Source organism: Grus americana, chromosome 1 (assembly GCF_028858705.1).
Source record: "Grus americana isolate bGruAme1 chromosome 1, bGruAme1.mat, whole genome shotgun sequence".
NCBI classification, from domain to species: domain Eukaryota; kingdom Metazoa; phylum Chordata; class Aves; order Gruiformes; family Gruidae; genus Grus; species Grus americana.
In genome coordinates, this window is record NC_072852.1 from 37,520,887 (window position 1) to 37,539,009 (window position 18,123).

At 44.1% G+C, this 18,123-nt stretch overlaps 1 protein-coding gene across 5 annotated transcripts in view; it reads right to left on the reverse strand.

The window, feature by feature from the left end:
- The window catches only part of PPM1H (protein phosphatase, Mg2+/Mn2+ dependent 1H), a 149,360-nt gene that overhangs the window by 21,046 nt on the left and 110,191 nt on the right, over positions 1 to 18,123 (reverse strand). For all 5 annotated transcript variants that reach the window (XR_008579806.1, XM_054846976.1, XM_054846943.1 and 2 more), the window contains exons 6-7: positions 15,923 to 16,041; positions 1,372 to 1,435 (exon numbers count right to left, since the gene is read on the reverse strand). Coding sequence is in view for 4 of the 5 variants with exons in the window: in XM_054846976.1 (XP_054702951.1) it covers positions 1,372 to 1,435; positions 15,923 to 16,041 (183 nt within the window). In the remaining variant the exon portion in view is untranslated. The remainder of the gene's footprint in view (positions 1 to 1,371; positions 1,436 to 15,922; positions 16,042 to 18,123) is intronic.

An 18,123-nucleotide genomic window follows, 5' to 3' on the forward strand; every position in this document is an offset into this window, starting at 1 on the left:
GCCACGCAAACCCAACACAGGAGCCTAATTACTCACCTAAGAAACCTGTGGCCTCTTCCAATTGACATATTCTGTATATCCCCTCCACCAAGAAAAGTGCCAAAGACCACCTTAAACTGCTGAACACACAGGTGACAGTGGCACTGACCACAGTGTTCTCCTCCGTGGAGAGCCAGTCTAGGGCAGGTCTGCTGTTTCCTCAGGTCTACCACTTCCTTCCCCAGGCACCTTCCTCTGTGACATGAGCTGTCTCCCAAGAGGTGCTGGGCTCTTCTTCATTAATGCTTCTCCAAAGATTGATCAGGCAGACAGCCTCGCGAGGAACCTTGCTCTCTGCTGTCTGCATATTGCTCCCCCCAAACTCTAGTTTAGCCACAGCAGCTTCTGAACAAGAGAGCTCACAGCATCAATAACAGTGAGCAACCGACTCAAAATTATTTTGCCTCGCTAACCCCTGGCTCCATAAGGCAATAAGAAAGTAAATTAAAAAGATGTGCATGAAACATTTTGCAAATAATTATAAACCTAACCAAATTCAGAGATAAGCTGCAGGTCTGAGCCTTCAAAACTTGGACTAATTTTGAAAAGCGTGTATTTTTGCATTGAGATAAGAACCTAATGCAGCAGGGGAGCAATATTTAGAAGCATAGCAAGCATACCAATATCAGCAAACTGACACCACTGCGTCCTTATATTGATCCTATTGCTGCATCCAGCTAAGCTTGCTGGGATCAGCACTAATGATCTCGCTGTTCTTAATCACAGAGCTGGAAACAAAGTACACCCAAATGGAATGGTTCGTTTCTCCCTTTCAACAAAAACTATCAGCATTCACACATCAAAAAGATTCAACAGTGAGTTCACATACACTAGCTGAAGAAGATACAGTTAAGGGGTGTTATACTTCCCAAATCTCGCCCTGATCCCTCCCCTTCCTAAATTAGCATTTTGTGTCTCAGAGCACTCTAAAATGTTATTAAATATCCTCCTGCTTTGTTTTCAGCAAGCGTGAGGTATTTTGCTATCTTCATCCAGCATAGTTATATTTCACAATGAAATCAGGAACATTTAAAGTCAATTATTTAAGACGGTCTCATTGTAGCCTACTTACAATGAAGGAAAAACAAAAGCAAATTGAACAGCAAATGACTATATGTGCTATAAAAGTGCTTTTTAGTATGTTGAGCTCCCCCACCCACCCCCCAGACATGAGACTGATTTATGACAGAACCAAGATATTCTTTCAAGCTGTCAAAACGATAAAATAAAGAGATACTGAGTGGAAAACATTGGACTGCCACAGGCTAAACCAAGTGGTAAACAGCACAGACTTCCTTCTTCCTTTGGTCTGAGGAAACCAAACATGCCCACCTTCTTGCCTTCTCCATATATAAGGGGAAACTTCAAGTCATCTTCCTCAATGGTTTTGTATGCCCTGTGAGGAGAGGACAAACAACATTTATAAAGCTTGCAGTCAATTAGTGACCCAGTGCCCTGAAACAAACAGCTGTGATTTAAGAAGAAGAAAAAAAAAGCCAAACAAAAAACCACAAGAGACAACACTCTTTTTCCTAGGCACTGTCTTTGAACCAAGATGTATGTTTCTTTTTCTGTGGAAAGATTTTCCCTAAAGAATTATCCATTTCACCGAAAGGAAAAGTGAACATGAGGAAATATCTAACATGCCAAGCTGCTCCTATTGCTTGTGAGGAAAAAAGAGGTGGACTGGAATAACATCCTGATCAGGTATGATATCCTTGGCTATGGCAGCAGCTATACCATAATAAAGTGTCATAAAAAACCCCCAACCAAACAAAAAACCACCCCAAACCCCCCAAGAAGCTAACCAATGACTAGATTCACACTGTTAACGTGAAATGGTGAGCAACGGCAGGACGTGTACACAGTCAAAGTGTGAAACAGCTCTCCGATCCTGTTTTCACCTTTCAGGACCGCTTAAACCAAGACAAGCTTCATGTGCTGAAGAGTCTTAGAAGGATATTTAGTGTTCATTTGACCTTGACTGCAACAGTAAAGGTTGTCAGAGATTTCGCATTTCACAGCAGTTTTCCCATGGTCGAGACAAGAGAAGTAAACACTTATGCTCTGATTCTATATACCGCATGCCTGCATACTCTACCTTTTACACATCCAGCTGCTGACACTGATGAGGTGAGAAGGTGAGCAATTTTGCCAGTGAGAAATAAAAAAAAAGATAGATAAATAGACAGCTGTCATTCTCATAAGCTGTAAAGTCCTGTGGCTCGTATAACACACGATCGGGCCGAGGTGCTGGGGAGCCTCTTTGGCTAAAGTACGTCACCCCAGAGGGACACGCTTCCCTTCATACCACAAAAATTGTCCCTCCCAGCCTTCCCCTGCATGTTGTCCTTCCCTCCCAGCTCACCCCTGCCCTCAGCCCTCAGGGTGACACCAAAATCATCCTCCAAGAGTGCAAGTCAGTGCTCCCTGCCAAAGCAGAAGGGAAAAGCAGGAGGAGGGAAGGTGCCACAGCGGGTCCCTGCCAGCCCCCGCTGCGTGCCCCTACAGCCGGGCTGGCTGCTTGAGCTCCAGGGACTCGCATTTGATCAGGTTTAAGCAATGTTCAGGCTATGACATAAACCAGCAGGAAATTAAAAATTAAGGGTGAAATCCTATATTGTAATCAAACTGCCCCCTGCTTCACCAAAATATGGCACAGATCTGGGATCAATAAATGGTGCTGTATTACATAGCTATACAAGCTGCATCACCTAGGCAAGCATCAGGCTTAAAGAGAGTAGCATAGACATTTAAGCCCCACATTTACATTTCCCAGTAATCACAGGTATGGTTGTCTAAGACTGCCGTGAGACTTGGCTTGTCTTGTCCCAGACAACGCGAGCAGGAAATGTTGCAAGAGGAGAACCAGAAGAGAGATGGACAGAGCCCTGTGGAAGCAGACCAGTGAGCTGCTTCTCTTCACTCCCTCTTGTGATTGCGAAAGCATCAGTCTGGCCATGTGTTGATTGACAGGTGTTCGCTGAAGGGGCGCATGTGCTGTCACACCCCCCCCACCCCGAACCTTCTAGAACAGTCAGCTGCGCAGATGTGAACTTGGGCCAACTAAACTATATAAAGGTGAGCGCGCACGTTTACCTTTGTCGACCCACCACCTACAGATCAAGACTCCAACTCGAGACAGCAATGCTGGATCCAAAGGGTGGTGACACTTTTTCATTTTACTATCTCTTTTTCTCCCTCTTTTTCCCTCTCTTTTCTCTCTTAACTTTCTTCTACTCATTTTTTCCTTGATAGATGTTGCCTAGTTTTGCCTTTAAAGTAGTTGATAAGGAAACAACGCCTGTGCCATAGCACCTTTATCCGCCGTGGGTTTTTGTGATTGTTGTTAAGACAACCAACAAAATGTTCCTCTGAGTCACTGTCGTGCGCTTGCAGCCCAGAAAGCCAACCGTGTCCTGGGCTGCATCAAAAGAAGCGTGACCAGCAGGTCGAGGGAGGTGATTCTCCCCCTCTACTCCACTCTTGTCAGACCCCCCACCTGGAGTACTGCATCCAGCTCTGGGGGCCCCAGTACAAGACAGACATGGAGCTGTTGGAGCGAGTCCAGAGGAGGGCCACAAAGCTGATCAGAGGGCTGGAGCACCTCTCCTGTGAGGACAGGCTGAGAGAGTTGGGATTGTTCAGCCTGGAGAAGAGAAGGCTCCGGGGAGATCTAATTGTGGCCTTCCAGTACCTGAAGGGGCCTACAGGAAAGCTGGAGAGGGACTGTTTATCAGGGAGTGTAGTGACAGGACAAGGAGTAATGGGTTTAAGCTGAAGGAGGGTCGATTTAGATTAGATGTTAGAAGGAAATTCTTGACTGGTAAGAGTGGTGAGGCACTGGAACAGGTTGCCCAGAGAGGTTGTGGATGCCCCATCCCTGGAAGTGTTCAAGGCCAGGCTGGATGGGGCTTCGGGAAACGTGGTCTAGTGGAGGGCGTCCCTGCCCATGGCAGGGGGTTTGGAACTAGATGGTCTTTGAGGTCCCTTCCAACTCAAACCATTCTGCGATTCTATGATTCTATGACTCTACCGCCTTTGCGGCCCTGCCGTGCAGGGATACCCTTTTCGGGGGATTATAAAGATTCACCTCCTTCATCACCCACCAAGTGGGGAGACACAATGGTCCATAATAATGTTTGGGGGTTAGGGGAAGGGTAGAAAAAAATGCAATGAAGAAACTAGTGGACGATTCCACTCCCATACTACAAAACATTACCAGGTGTGAAATCCCAAAACGGAACCAAGTGATGTTTGCAAAACACAGTGGGTGCTTCATGGGAGACCATGTAGTCAAGAACAATGTGGGTATGTTACCATGATACTTGGGCAGCTCTGTAAGAAACAATATAGTGAAGGCATTTAAATGGCATTTTGTACTAGGGAGGGCAAACAGATTAGCTCATAAACCAAACAAAAAGGCACAAATCACTACAAGTAGCCGGCATGATAATACCTCCCTGATGTTTAAATCCTGGAATAGCATTTTGTTGGGAAGGATGAGTCAGTCAGGGACTTTGCTCTTGTTCCTTCCTTTATTTCCAACGGGGAATAGCTAATGTCTCTGCCTCACTCACCAACTTGGATATCCTGGTTTGAATGTGGAGGAAGAATTTTACTATCCCTGACTGCTTGTGAATGTGTCACAAAGCTTTCAGCTGGACCTACAGTGCTGGGAGCCCTGGCGAACCCTCCAGCCCGACAAGACAACCATTCCTACTGGATTTTCAAGTTGTTGCATGTATTTGTTACAAATAGCAAACAAGATTAAGTTGATGTGACTGAATTATTTGCAACCCCCTTTTTAAAGGAAAAAATAAACCCATTCTTTACCCACAATCTATATTATCTGCAAGATAACTACAAATACTTAAGACTAAAGCCTCCACTTTACACTGCCCTGTAAGTAGCCAAAAACAGGGACGAAGTTTTCTTCCCTCTCTCCCCTTTCCTTATATTCTCCTGCATAGCACCTCACACTGACTGCGCTTTAGGAAGAAGGAAGAAGGAAAAAAAAGATGGGGTGAAAAAGGCATCATTTAGGCCAGTGTCCTTCAAAAGAATGGTCCCCACTGCCGAGTTCAGCATCTTTTAAGGAACCACCATAAGGACCATTGTCCCTAGGGCCTTCAACTGTTACACAACAGTGCAAGGATTCTGGAAGAGGCTGTGTTGCAAGGGCTGAAGGTAACTTGTTTCATCAGCAGATCAGGAAGGGCAGCTGGCTAGCTTATAACCTCCTGAAGCTATGCGACTGAGGGAGGCCCAGAGGGCTACAGTGATTTGTTTTGTGGTTTCTCACAGCAAATCACCTCTTGGGCTCAGAACTTGGGTGACCAGACTCATCTCAAACATGCTTTTTCTGTTCATGTTGCTATTGCCTGAAAAATTACCAGCACTTGAAAAACAATGCTCAGAACTGCAACCGCAGTAGCAGGGCTGGCACAGACACACTGACGAGCAACCTGAGACACTCTAGAAAAGTACCTATGTCCTGCATTACTAGTGAAACAGAATTAATAATATATGAGCGTGTGGTTTGCTGCAAGAGAAAGATGAAGGACAGCTTTTCAGCTAGCAGCTCAGCAACTGCACTGGGGAGAAGGGCGGAAGGAAGCTATGAAGTTCATTTTGATTTATGCCCTGTGAAACCTCCCACACTTTGTAGGTGTGTTTATTTCATTCAGGTTACAACCTTCTGGACTATTTAACTTGATTTTATGTAATAAAGTTGCATTTATACCTTCCTGTGCTGTTTAGAGTGTGCTGTATATAAAGATATAATATGGCAGTAGGTATATCAAACACAGACATACAGAGAACCTGAGGGGGTTTGGCTTTTTTAATGCCAACATGGCCTTATTCAGCCATCTATGTAATTCAGCCTAGCTCACTGTTTTAACAAACTTCAACACAGGGTTGCAACCCTCCACTCTCCCCATCTTCCTCATCCACATCCCAGGAGGTCTCAGTGGCCACCAAGGCATGACAAGGCAGGTTATAAAGACAAGGCTATGCTATTGCTTGCTGCTCTGAATAAGCCTGAATCCTGTCAAGTGCTTCTGCCACGTAAACCTCTATTTTTCCAAATGGAAAAACAGGGGGGTGGAGGGGGGAGTAGAAAAGGCGAGCTTGTGCCCAGCTAGATCTAGCTGCATTTTTTTTCAGTTAACTTAGTTTCTTCTTTTAATTTCAAAAGAATTATGAAATGCTACTGCTGTCCAAAAATACTGAACTAGGGCTTGACATATGTACCACCCACAAAGTTACATTTGGACTCAGGATCAACATTTTGGAAAACTGGGCCAAATCGCACCAGGAGCCAAAAGAGATGTCAGAACGAAAGAACTAGGACTGACATGATGTTACTCATATGCTAACTGGAATCTGCTCTAAATACATGGCAAAAAAATCACCAGAAGCTGTTAAATGCACAAGACAATCTAGGGAAGAAGTTTCCCACAGTGCTGAGGTCATTAGCAGTGCTTTAGGCACTCTTTAAATAAAAAGATTATCAAAGTTACCTGCATATTGCTGGGTCAGAACTTGAAAAACTGGTCAGCTCCCAAATACAGATTTCAGAGCCAAAATTCTAGATAATTTCTTACATGTGTTATGCATTCTCCTGCCATATAATTTGTTCTTAAAATTGGTCTTCTGAAAGCACATACAAATTCATGTAAAAGTAGAAGTTGATGATCAAAAACAAAATCCACATTATATTTTCTTTTACAGCAAACTGTGTAAGGTTATTGGTCATGAAAAGTATTGCATTGGCATCGCCAGGCACAACAGATGGTGGTGAAAACGCAATCTACCCTGACCTGGAAGGCTCAGTTCTGTGAACGACAGGGGAATCCAGACTTTGTGCTCTGCTTTTCCATAGCACTTGGCTTTAAAAAGTTTGTCTGTATTTCCCATCTTTGCTAGCGACACCTGATAGTAAACTGAGAATTAAACCTAAGGAAAAAAAGTAAAAAAAAAATAATCAAAGGGCTTAGGTTGAAGCATAGAGCAAAAGCCACTTGTGGCAAGCAAACAACAAAAAGCACTATGGCTTCAGAAATGTCCTAGTTCATACTGAATACAAGGATGAAGGCTCTCCTTTGAGACTGTTTTGTGGATTCAGTGTATTTCTAGCATTATTTGCTACCACTCTGTTAAAAAACCCAAACCCAGAACCATCCCCAAACATCCTGCACTGCCCCCTCCCCCCCCGCCCCCCGCCAAGAAAATCCCCGTAAAAACTACCCCAGCTAACCAACCAACCTCCCTTCTCCCAAGCTCAACTTTCTCTGGTGATACCAATAGAAAGTCAGATTCTAATCTTTGAGCAACACAAAACTTGACAGAAACTTGTTTTTCCCCCCTCTCCCACACAAGGAATCAGTGGATTGGAGCTAACCCTTTGGATAACAGAGCTTAATCACCAACCCAAAAGGAACTGTTTATCTGTACTGTCTACCGAACTCCAGGCATTAAACCAGTATCAGTGCGTGCTTACTACCAAGAAGAAAAAGCGTGTAGTGCAGGTTAGGCACAGAGCCACTGAAAATTATGCAATTTATGGCTGGATCCAGCCATAATTTTTTAAAAATGTCCTTACCCATATGTGCTTCTGCAGAGTCAGGATCTCTAAATCCAGACAGCACTGCCTGATACTAAGTACCCTCTAGGTAGGTTAACTTTAATGTTCCACTGCCTCAGTATCTTTCCCCTATTACTCGTCTGACATATAGTTTAATGAGGAAAAACTATGATAAACAAAGAAAATAAAAGCACACAAACTATAGTAATGTTTGTTATGAGAAAAGATGATTGCAAACCCAAATCAATTAAAGATGACAGACGCATGTGCACATATGCACAAAACAGTTTTTAGAGAAAGATCTACTCTAAACCAAGACAGTCTCATAGGGTTTCTTTCAGGTAAAGAGGAAAACATAGAAGTTTTAAAACATGTGTTTTCCCCAGAAAATTCAGAAACCCCTTCTTTTGAACCTGAAACTGTATAATGCTTCATTTTGCAAATCCCAGTTCTGTCTACCTATCTACAAATTTAAAAAAAAAATAAAAATTAAAGTATTTTAGCATGACTTGTACAAACATACAATTTCTGGCTTGGTCAAATCAGACTGGCGTGTGAGCTCTGGACCTCCAGGGAGCCTTCACTGTCCTGTACAGTCCTCAGACAGAGTCTGGACTTTGGAGAGGGCTTATCCCCCAGCACCACATATTCCTGTGGAAGTAATTCCTAAACAAAACAAACTCTATCCATCTTGCCCAGCCCATTTTAAAGATTCAAGCACTGGCATCTTCTCTCAGGTACCTCCTAGAACACAGCTGATTTTTTAGTCTATTCACCTCTAACAGAGCATTAAAAGAAACTGGTGGACGGAAAAGTCAGGGAGAGGGTGGCAAAGGACCTAGAGAGGTCCTTGCCCAAAAAGAAAGGACAAATCATGACAAAAAATAAACTGAGGGTACTTATAAGCACCCTCTCTTGCTGCTTTTATGCTCAGGACGCTGGGAGGGACAGAGCGAGTGTACTGTGAGCGCTGTCATTCTCTGCTTGTAACCAGCTGAGCTTCCACTATCAACAAGTGCAGAAACTGTGCAGATACTGCAGCTGCACATCAAGTGGATCCATGTTTTGCAACAGTCTCACCAGGCCAAGTCTTTTTTTTTTTCCCCAGAGAATTTGCTGTCTTGAGCGCTGCTTAAAATTTACTTCATCTCTTCTACTTTTAAAAGACAAACAGGAAGGCTTGTGAGCAATTTTCTCTGGAGATAAAAGGGTAAGGGAAGTGGGCTGTTAACACCCTATGGGCTTAATGCACTGCGATGGACAGAAAAACCGTTTGTAAATTCACATTTTGCTGTACTTCTTGTTAAAAGGATGTGGTGAGGCAGATGGGAGAAAGAGTGCACGTTAACCTCACAGTGCTTGCTCCACACTTGCTACCTGGGATCCTCTGAAAGGAAATAGGATTGCTGTTAAGAAGGAATCATGAAGCAAACTCTTCTGGGAAAGATCGCTGTAGCGTAGGCTGGGGCAAGCAGTGAGACACAGCAAGCAGAGACCTCACCATCCCACAGCAGTGCTGGAAACTACTCCAAGAAGCAAGGGACCTCCTCCCAGCCAGAAGCAGAGCCATGAGTCAATCCGGGGTGGCAAGGGAAAGAAAGAGGATTTCCTAGGGACCCAGCTGAGGTTATGTCAAATTTGTGCAGCTGGGGAAGCCAGAGAAAGCAGGAGCAGGGGAAGAGACTTCACCTTACCAGGAGGAAGAGTTGGTTTTGCTTGGGTTTTCAGATTGAAGATTACCTCATTTCAGTTTAGTTTCTTTCTGATAAAAGAGACCGGGAACCTTTTGTTTGCCCTTGAATATGCGGCACCCGATCTTGTGCCAAGGCAAAGCCCAAGCGGAGATGCACAGCCATGCAGGGACAGGCCTTAGCCGCACTGCTTCCAGAAGGAGATGCTCCTGCAGGACATGACTCAGACCAACCTCATTCTTATCCGGCTCACTTGGCCCCAGAGAGGTCATTTACAAAGAGCTTAACCCCAGACTTAAGTTTTCTCTTTTGTTGCAGCGCTATTACTTTCTTGTTTCTGCTTTTTCCTGCCCCGAAGACACCAGCTCATCTCCTGTGGCATGTGTGCGCTTGGGGAAAACAGAGCCATTCGTCACTGTCAGGAGATGTGCTGTACGCAGCAGGTCAGCTCTCACCTCCCGCTGCTCCTGCAGCGAGGGCTGCAAATCTTGAAAAGATGCATAACATGCACATTGCAAACAGCCATTCATCATCGCAGTGCTGTGCCTCAGACACCCAGGCACAACCCAGCAAGCTGCTCTGGCTGCGTGCACTGAAGAGGCACATCCTGTCCCGCTCCTGGCTACCTTGCAACAAGAGACAAAAGCAAACACAAGGAAAAAAAAAAAAAAGCAAGGCAAGTGGCTGTGGATTATGGTTTCTGCTGCAAAAAATGACATCTTATCTCTCCCTTCTCCAGAAAGGCCCAGTGCTGCAAAGGTGGCCCATAATCATTAAATTATGAAAATGTAAGTTGCTGGGAGGAAATTAATACCAGGCATGACTGGGGAAAAGGCTGCTTTCTTGTGAAGTAATTATGAAATTAAAATTTGATCTCTCCCTGGCGATTGTACAAAGGATACGGCTGAGGTCTCAAACACAACAATACAGCCAGGATTTCAACAGAAGAAGCACAGAAGGTTTCACTAGACAAAAAAGCTCAATTAAAAAAGGGGGGCTGGGGGGGGAAGAAAGGATGACTTTTTGTAAATTACATGAATTTGCCTAAAAGGCGCAATCAAGCAGGTTACGGCACAGGGTTTGCAGACTTCCAATTACTTTTTTACAAGTTGGAATCAAGCTGTTAGGAAATGCAGCTTATCTGAATAAGACTAATAATGCTAAGCTAATTAGACCCACAGGCATTAGCCAGCAGATAAATTCAGGCTGAAAAGAGGGACACTGTCACTTTAAATACTGCCTTGGGATCGGTGGAAAAGCTAATGAGGAGTGTCAGTTGGGGCTGTTTTATTAGGTGGTTCTCCAGAGGATATAGCCCGAGGTTTCTGTAGCAGGGCTTCTGCGCTTGATTCAATAAATCAATTTATATTAAGGGGGGCGCAGCGCAGGCGCCTGCTCCATAAAGCATTTCTGTGGCATTTCTCAATCTGCTCAGGCACTCCTCGGGCAGCTACCTGAATGCACTGTCAAAGGACATCGAGCCCAGCAATAAAGAATAAGATAGCGGCCGCATTGGTAATATTTGTTCAAATCAGCTCGCGCATTACCAAGCAAAACATGTACGTTGGCTCTCACTGGGGTATTCTGGATCCCCAATAAGTGATTAATGAGAGCCTGGTTTTTGTGAGCCGGAGTCTGAACCGCAGACGGCAAGGCGGGCTGCACAATGAAAGCAAAAGGCATCCATCCCAAACAAAATAAAATGGCTTGAAAAGTGAAGTTGCTTTTTTAATCAGATGCTTAGAGGCTGAAAGACATTCCCTGCTGGAAAGAAAAGGGCGAGCGCAGACCAGGCTGGCGGCTTTCCAGGCAGTGGACAATATTGACTCTAGAATAAAATGGGTTTTGCTTAGTGCTCGCCCCAGGGCACCAGTCTCCCTGCTTTGGAATAAATCAGGCAGGCGGGCGATTCCCCGGCACGGGCTGACCCTGGGGTGGCTAACTGTGTGCCACAGCATCCCCTCGCCAGACACACGGACACGGAGCTGGCGAGGGCTCTGTTCCAATGCCACCGCTCGCTGCCGGCTGGGGCTTCAGCCCATGACACACGGCGGGGGCTGGACCGGCTCGGACCATTTTTGATGGGATGCAGCTCAACTCTGCAGGTCAAAAAAATGGACTTTTAATCTAGGGCCCTTTTGCCACTCTAAAATCAAGTTGAAAAGCTAAAGCTGTGATCTGGAAACACGCCTTTAAAGATCTCCACTTCAACGCAGGCAGCAGAAGGGCCACTGTCTGCATTCCAAGTAGGAGCAAAAAACTAACTTTGAAGCCACCAAAGGTGACGCCAGTTGGTAGTGCCTTCTGGATGCCTTGGGTTCAGTGCAGCACCATACGGCTCCTCCAGCCCCATAGGAGGCTGAGAGGGGAACCCTGGAAGGAGCCAGTGAGGGACACAGTAAGCCAGAAAACCAGGTTTTGGGAAGGTGCCTAGCATATAGTCAGAGCAAAGTACATCAAAATTGTTCACACTGGATTTACCCATGAGTAAGGAAAACCTGACCAACCGTATCTTAACTTTAATTAAAAGACAGAGACAGAGAATACTAATTCTGTGCAGTCCTTTGAAGGAGCAGTTATCATCAGGCCTGCTTTCTTCCTCCATATATTTCTACCTCAGGCTACCCGCACCCCTTTTTAGTGCTGGCAGCACTTTGCTTACGTGACCACCAAGTCTGCCCTGACGCTTCTGTTGCCAGGACTTGTCAAAGCCACCAGAACTATTCTCCTTCTGATACAAATTTAACCACTGCAAGCCACGGGCCTGAAAACCCCAGCCCAGAGACCCAGCTGTGAAAGACTGTCAGTAACACAGATGTCTGCCAGCAAATTACAGCTCGAGACAGCTCGGAGGCTCGTTCAGCAGGAGACACAGCTCTTAAGATGCCTTGCCAGCTACAGTACACATTTTGCAATGGTCGCTCAACCACAACGCACGTGGGGCAAGGGTGCAGGGGGCACAGCTCGCAGTCAGCTCCCACCTAAATGGGATTTCTTTTAGATACATTTAGCACAGCGGATTTCTCATCCCAACTGCCACTGCGGAGAAATGAGAAAGGGTGTGAGAGCCGGAGGGAGAAGGGAAAGGCTCGTCTCAAAGCAGTTACAGGCAGCCTGGACTAGTGATGCAGTACACATTGCTGGATCAGTGGTTGTCCTAATGCTGTGGGGAAACTTGGCAGCTCTGCTACCACTGTGGGCTGCTGAGACAAAGCCAGTGTGGAAACTTCACATGAAAAAAAAAAAAGAAAGAAAAAGCAAAAAGCAAAAAAAAAAAAAGCCCAAATGTATTATGACAGACCCAAAGACAATAACCTTTTGTAATCCAAACAAGCTGGGCAAGCCAAGCCATTGTTGAGAATCTGAAAAGCTCCAGAGCACAGGACAAGGGTAAAAACGAAGAAAAAAATAATCCTACAGTTTCTAACAGAAAACACAGAAAGTGTCCTGAATTTTAAATAAAACTGTTCATTTTCCTGAAGTAGCATCAGAGCAGAGAGAGTTTTACTCCCTCTCACTAAAAGATTCAGTAATTAAGTGTAAAAGAGTGGCTGTTTCTTCGTAGCATCACCTGCACCTCTCTACATGTACATGCAAACATCAACACACAGTGTAGTCACTGACCAAAAAAAGGTTCAGACAATTCATCTTCTGCATTGTAAGCGATAAAGGTTTGGTAGCGTTTTAGCGTACCAAGATCTGGCTAGCCAAAGCTCCATCTGATGTTTTCTAGAAAAGGAATATATATGCTAATTTATTCTCCATGATAGATACTGTCCTTAGAAATAAATGCAGAACAGACATGTCCTTGGCTGCCGTGCCCTGATACATCAGTTAAATCCAGAAACTAAGAAGGGAAGGAAATAGAAGCGAAACCCTTGCAGTGAAAAATGACCACTGTGGAACACCAGCCACCTCAAACCATCACCTCTGAGGGCCCACCAAGCTGGAAGTCTAACATCTTGTCCACAGTCTCAACCATTAAAACTGACTCAGACTTTTGGATAATAGAAACAGATTGCTTCTCTCCTGCTTCTCTACTGCACACACTTCGATGGAAAACAAGACTCCCTTGAGCAATCATCCTGCAAGAATAAATGGATCCTTATTTAGAAGGGCTCTGATTTAGATAAATGTATGGCGATAGAGCAATTCCCTCACCATTTTATTGTCCTGAGGCAAACAAAGAGGTAAATGATGCACTAGCTGTGGGATATGGAGCAGCTAAAAGATTTTGGTTCTTTTATTCAGGACAAAAATGTAGCCCCCATTTTCCATTTCCAGCCAGAAGTCAAAAGGAACAGCAGGGAGAGGTAGCCTGATCACAGTCTCCACATGCTTTTGCTTGGCACAAGCCACCTCTTTCTGGGACAACACTGAGGTGAATTCAGACTTGAATTTTCAAGTCACGGTTTAAGTATTTATTCTGGAATAACTGCTTACAGCTAGGCATATTTGTGCTAAAGTGGTGGTAATTTTTGCATTGACCATATTAGAACCTGTAACTGGATCAACATGTGTCCTACACTTTAGGAAATTCAGAAAAATCGACAGGAAAATCAACTCTCTCCTCTCGCCTGCCATATGCTAGACTTAACAGAGTTCACACACCAGTACTGAAAAACAATACATTGAATCAAATCTGCCATCCATTTAGACTTACCCAAGCTCTACGTTTAAAATTTGTGTTCCTTCTTATTTATCTTTCTTCTAATGCCAAACAGTATTAGCTATGCAATAAGCATTTTGAATAAGGTAAAGTGCTATGCACAGATTCAGAAATGAGGTACAAACTGATATACAGAATTATCTCTTTAATTTTTAACCATTCCAACCCTGTATGCATCCCAACATTCCGCTGGTGATTTTGACTGTAAAAATCACAGTAAGCAGAACTTCCGCTGAGCTTTTTGACATGGCTTTCAAGTTAATTTGGAACCTCTAGTGTGCACAAATAGTTATTTTTCCCTCTTTAATGCTTTACTATACCAAGTAACACCAAATTTGATCACTGTGATGCCCATTCATCTAAATCACTTAATTCTTTGCAGTTCCTCACGGCCCTTCTTGTTAATTAGAAAAAGAGCTGTAGTGTCACCTGCCAATACTGCAACTTCAATCATTCTAACCTCATTTCCTTCCCAAACCACTAACCAACTGGGGAAATGCAAACCAGCTCCCATGAACCTGGAGAAACACTCTTTGCCTTCCAACCATAACGAAAGAATTCTGCTCTTGCCCTCCTCTCAGGAAGTTCTTGGCCTATGATACTTCTGTAGCTCTCCCTCAAATTATAAGGTTTTTTTTGGGGGGTGGTGGTGGGGGTGTTGTGTTTGGTTTTTTTTGTTTGGTTGGGTTTTTTTTATTTTCCCAATAGCATCTCACATCTTGAAAAAGAGCTTTTGGAAGTCTACACAAAGCCATTCTTTACTGATGCCTTCAGAGACATCCGGGAGTTTAATAAGTAAACTCCCTTTGCAGAAACTGGGTGAGTGTCTCATGATCTTCCAAATGTTTTGCTGTTTAAGTCCTCAGTTGATCCAATGTTCTCATTCTGTTCCTATTCTTTTGCTCATGCCTGTAGCCTTTTTAAAATGTGAAGTCATCATTCACAGGGTGAGACTGCATATTCTACTAGCAGCTGTTCAAGATGACAATGATGGTTATTCCCAGATTAACATGTTCTGCACAAGCACTCCAGATAATATTAAACTTAGATCATTATTCTACCATCAAAACATCATTATATTTATGGTCTATAAAGTATGGGACAAATCAGAAGCATGTGGAATTGTAGTTGCCTGTGAGCATCCAAGTATCCAAACCTACAAGAGTTCAGGCTTTTTAACCCCCTCCATTCTTTTCCTTCCCGAAAGGACATTTGGTAAAGATGCTAACGCACAAAACAGCATGGCAGTAAAGACCATCTGCATATATAGGGCCTTTGCCTTTACAGGTCACACATGGAGCCCACAACAGCAAGGATTAGGGCTTCTCTGAGTGGAAATCACTTCAGAAGGAGCCTCTTGAACCGACACAAAACAATGAAAACATTTAGCCAGAGACAAAAAACTCATCGTTCTTCCTGTCTTCATTAAGTCAATGCTGTTCCTTCAAGCCTTTCCATTTTAGGCTGGCTATGGCTTTTATTCAGATAGGCTGGTCTCTAAAACAATTTCTCAAGGATTACCCAAATCAGGGGTCGGCTGCACTGCAGTATGGGAGGCAGCTCTTCCCTTCTGCAAGCGTTCCTCAGCACGCAAAGATACGATGGCCCACTCATCCAGATTCTATAAAAACCTACTTCCAAGATAGGAAAGTTGTTTAGCTTTCAGGAAGATCCCCTGGCACATCTTCCCCTTTATGTTTTGAGTGACCACATGTTAAAATGAACCGATGTCCTGGCTCTGGAGGGAGGTCAATTTATTTAAAAGGTCAACTTCTAAAAGAAAAAAAAATCTGAAAGAAGGAAAAAACTTTCCATTTAGTACACAGGCGTACACCTCATGTTTCATGCAGTTTACACTAATCAAAGACATGTACAAAGCAGACATTGGTTGGGGAGAAGGCTAAACCCATGCTGAGAAGGACACATTCTTACCAGCCAGTCATGTTGAAGTCACGGTAGAGCATCCTCTTTCCAACTTCCTTGCGCTGCACCCTCCGTGGAAACTCTAAATGCGTGAACTCATTTCCTAGCAAGTGGGGCTGCATGTAAGCCTGTGGGCAGAAACCAAGCCACAGACACCACATGAACATCAGCAACCAAGACATCATCTATTTTTAATGAGGCAGCATTACCATCCCTTCCTGCTCCCTTCCCACACACACATTCCCCCCCCCCCCCCCCCCCCCCCCCCCCGCTTTTTAAACAAGGAAGATGATGAGCTCCTTGTCAGCAAACTATGTGCATATACACCAGTTCTGACACTGCCTGGTGTCCGGCAGCAGCCTTGCAGAGATCAGTCCTCCTGCCCTCAAAATCCTTCAGTTGTTTTCCCTGCTCCTCAACATTTGGGATTTCTAATGTACGCCTCATGCACTGACCCTGAAGGAGTCTGCAGGGCTTCATAAAACAGAAAATATCTCCTTTCATAAGTCAGCCACCTGAGAGAAGGGAACGATCAAAGGACAAAGCCATAGAGCAAGTAGAGTCTTGGAAGGGTGTGTCTGGAGTGAAGCTCAAGTTTTTTGACTCCCAGTTCAGTTAAGCCAACAAGGCACACAACCTAATATTGCTACCACACTTTAATTGTCACTGCCTCGAAAAAATGTTCCCTTTTACCTGCTCAGTGTGCTGCACCCCATCACACATGACATGGCAAATAAACAAGAGTTGCAGAGCACTTTATATTCTTGTTTTTTTCAAAACAATGTCCTTCATGCAAAATAGACTTTAAGAAAAGCAGCTGCAATTTTGTGTCACAACAACAACTGATGTTTTTGATGGTGTTAACATTCGAATGCTGATGCTGCTGTCCTTTCTGGTGTGCTGCTCTGCGATGTCAGGAGGTCCCTTTGCCAGAGCCATGCCCAAGGCTCATGTTCTCCAGAGCTGACCGTACTCAAGAGCATCGCAAGGCTCTTTGTCTACTACACAGATTTTTGGTTTGGATTGAAACACATCACCTGACACGACAGGTTAATCCTAAACACACTGTATTTCTTCTTTCCAAAATAAACCTCACTCATTTTTCTTTATTTGCATAAACAAGCCTTGCCCCTTCCCTCACCAAAGCCACATTGTGAACAAGCTCTTGTGAAGACACAGTCAGATTGGTGAGGGTACTGAAAAAAGTTGCGTTTCTTAACCTTTCTGCAGATAACTCTTTTTCCTTATCCAGCCAGTTAAGGCAATAAAGTCTGTCTTATCTCCAGCAGCAGCTGCTGTCAGGGCAGACCAAATGAGCTGGCTTTAGTTCATGGGTTTGTCATAAATCTAGCGCTCATCAAAGGTGAGCGGCAGGAAGCAGTGGAAGCCCTTATTGATCTACCGGGCAGCTATCATGCAGATAGTTCACAATAAAATATTTCCTGCATTTAAGGGCCGAGCCTGCTCCCACTCAATTTAATAGGAGTTGGATCAGGCTCAGCACATCACAGTGCTAACCTTCCATCAGCTTGCCCCCGTTCCCATCGCCAGACATCCTTCCAGAAAACACCTCGAGCTCGGCCGAAACGGGGCTGAGGGAGATTGCTGTGGGTAGCCAACAAGACTGGATTCTGCTTTCAAGAGGCAGCTTTCAAGCACGCAAAGTGTGATCTTGACATTGTGATCCCTTCCTGGAACAGAAGCTCCATCAAATTCTCTCTCCGTATACAGTTAAGGGAATTAAATTTTTTTCCTGCAGTCTACAGTCAGCCAAGGTTCCTTCCCCCACCCAAATATTGTTTTCAAGGACCCTCTAATTGAATCACTGTTCTTTATTACAGAAATGGTTGAGAAGCACTATAGTGACTTTTGAGAGGTCTAGCAGTATTAGTCCAGACAAGGCTTTTCGTACTTCCAGAACTCTGGATTCTTTATTTAAAAGCACATGTAAACTTTTTATTTTTATTTATTTTCATTCCAGTCACAAAAAAGATGGAACATCCCTTATGGTTTATTTGATGTATTGCTACAGGCTGACAGCAGAGAGCTGGACTCATTTTGGTACTTTTTAATTCTTTCTCATCTATGATATTGTAAACAATGAAGTCAGTCTGCTTTGAAAGTGCAATTCAGTTCACTTTTAAAAATGCACAGCCTATCTTGATTAAATCATTACAAACCACTTCTAGCTAAAGACTACTGTCGCTTGC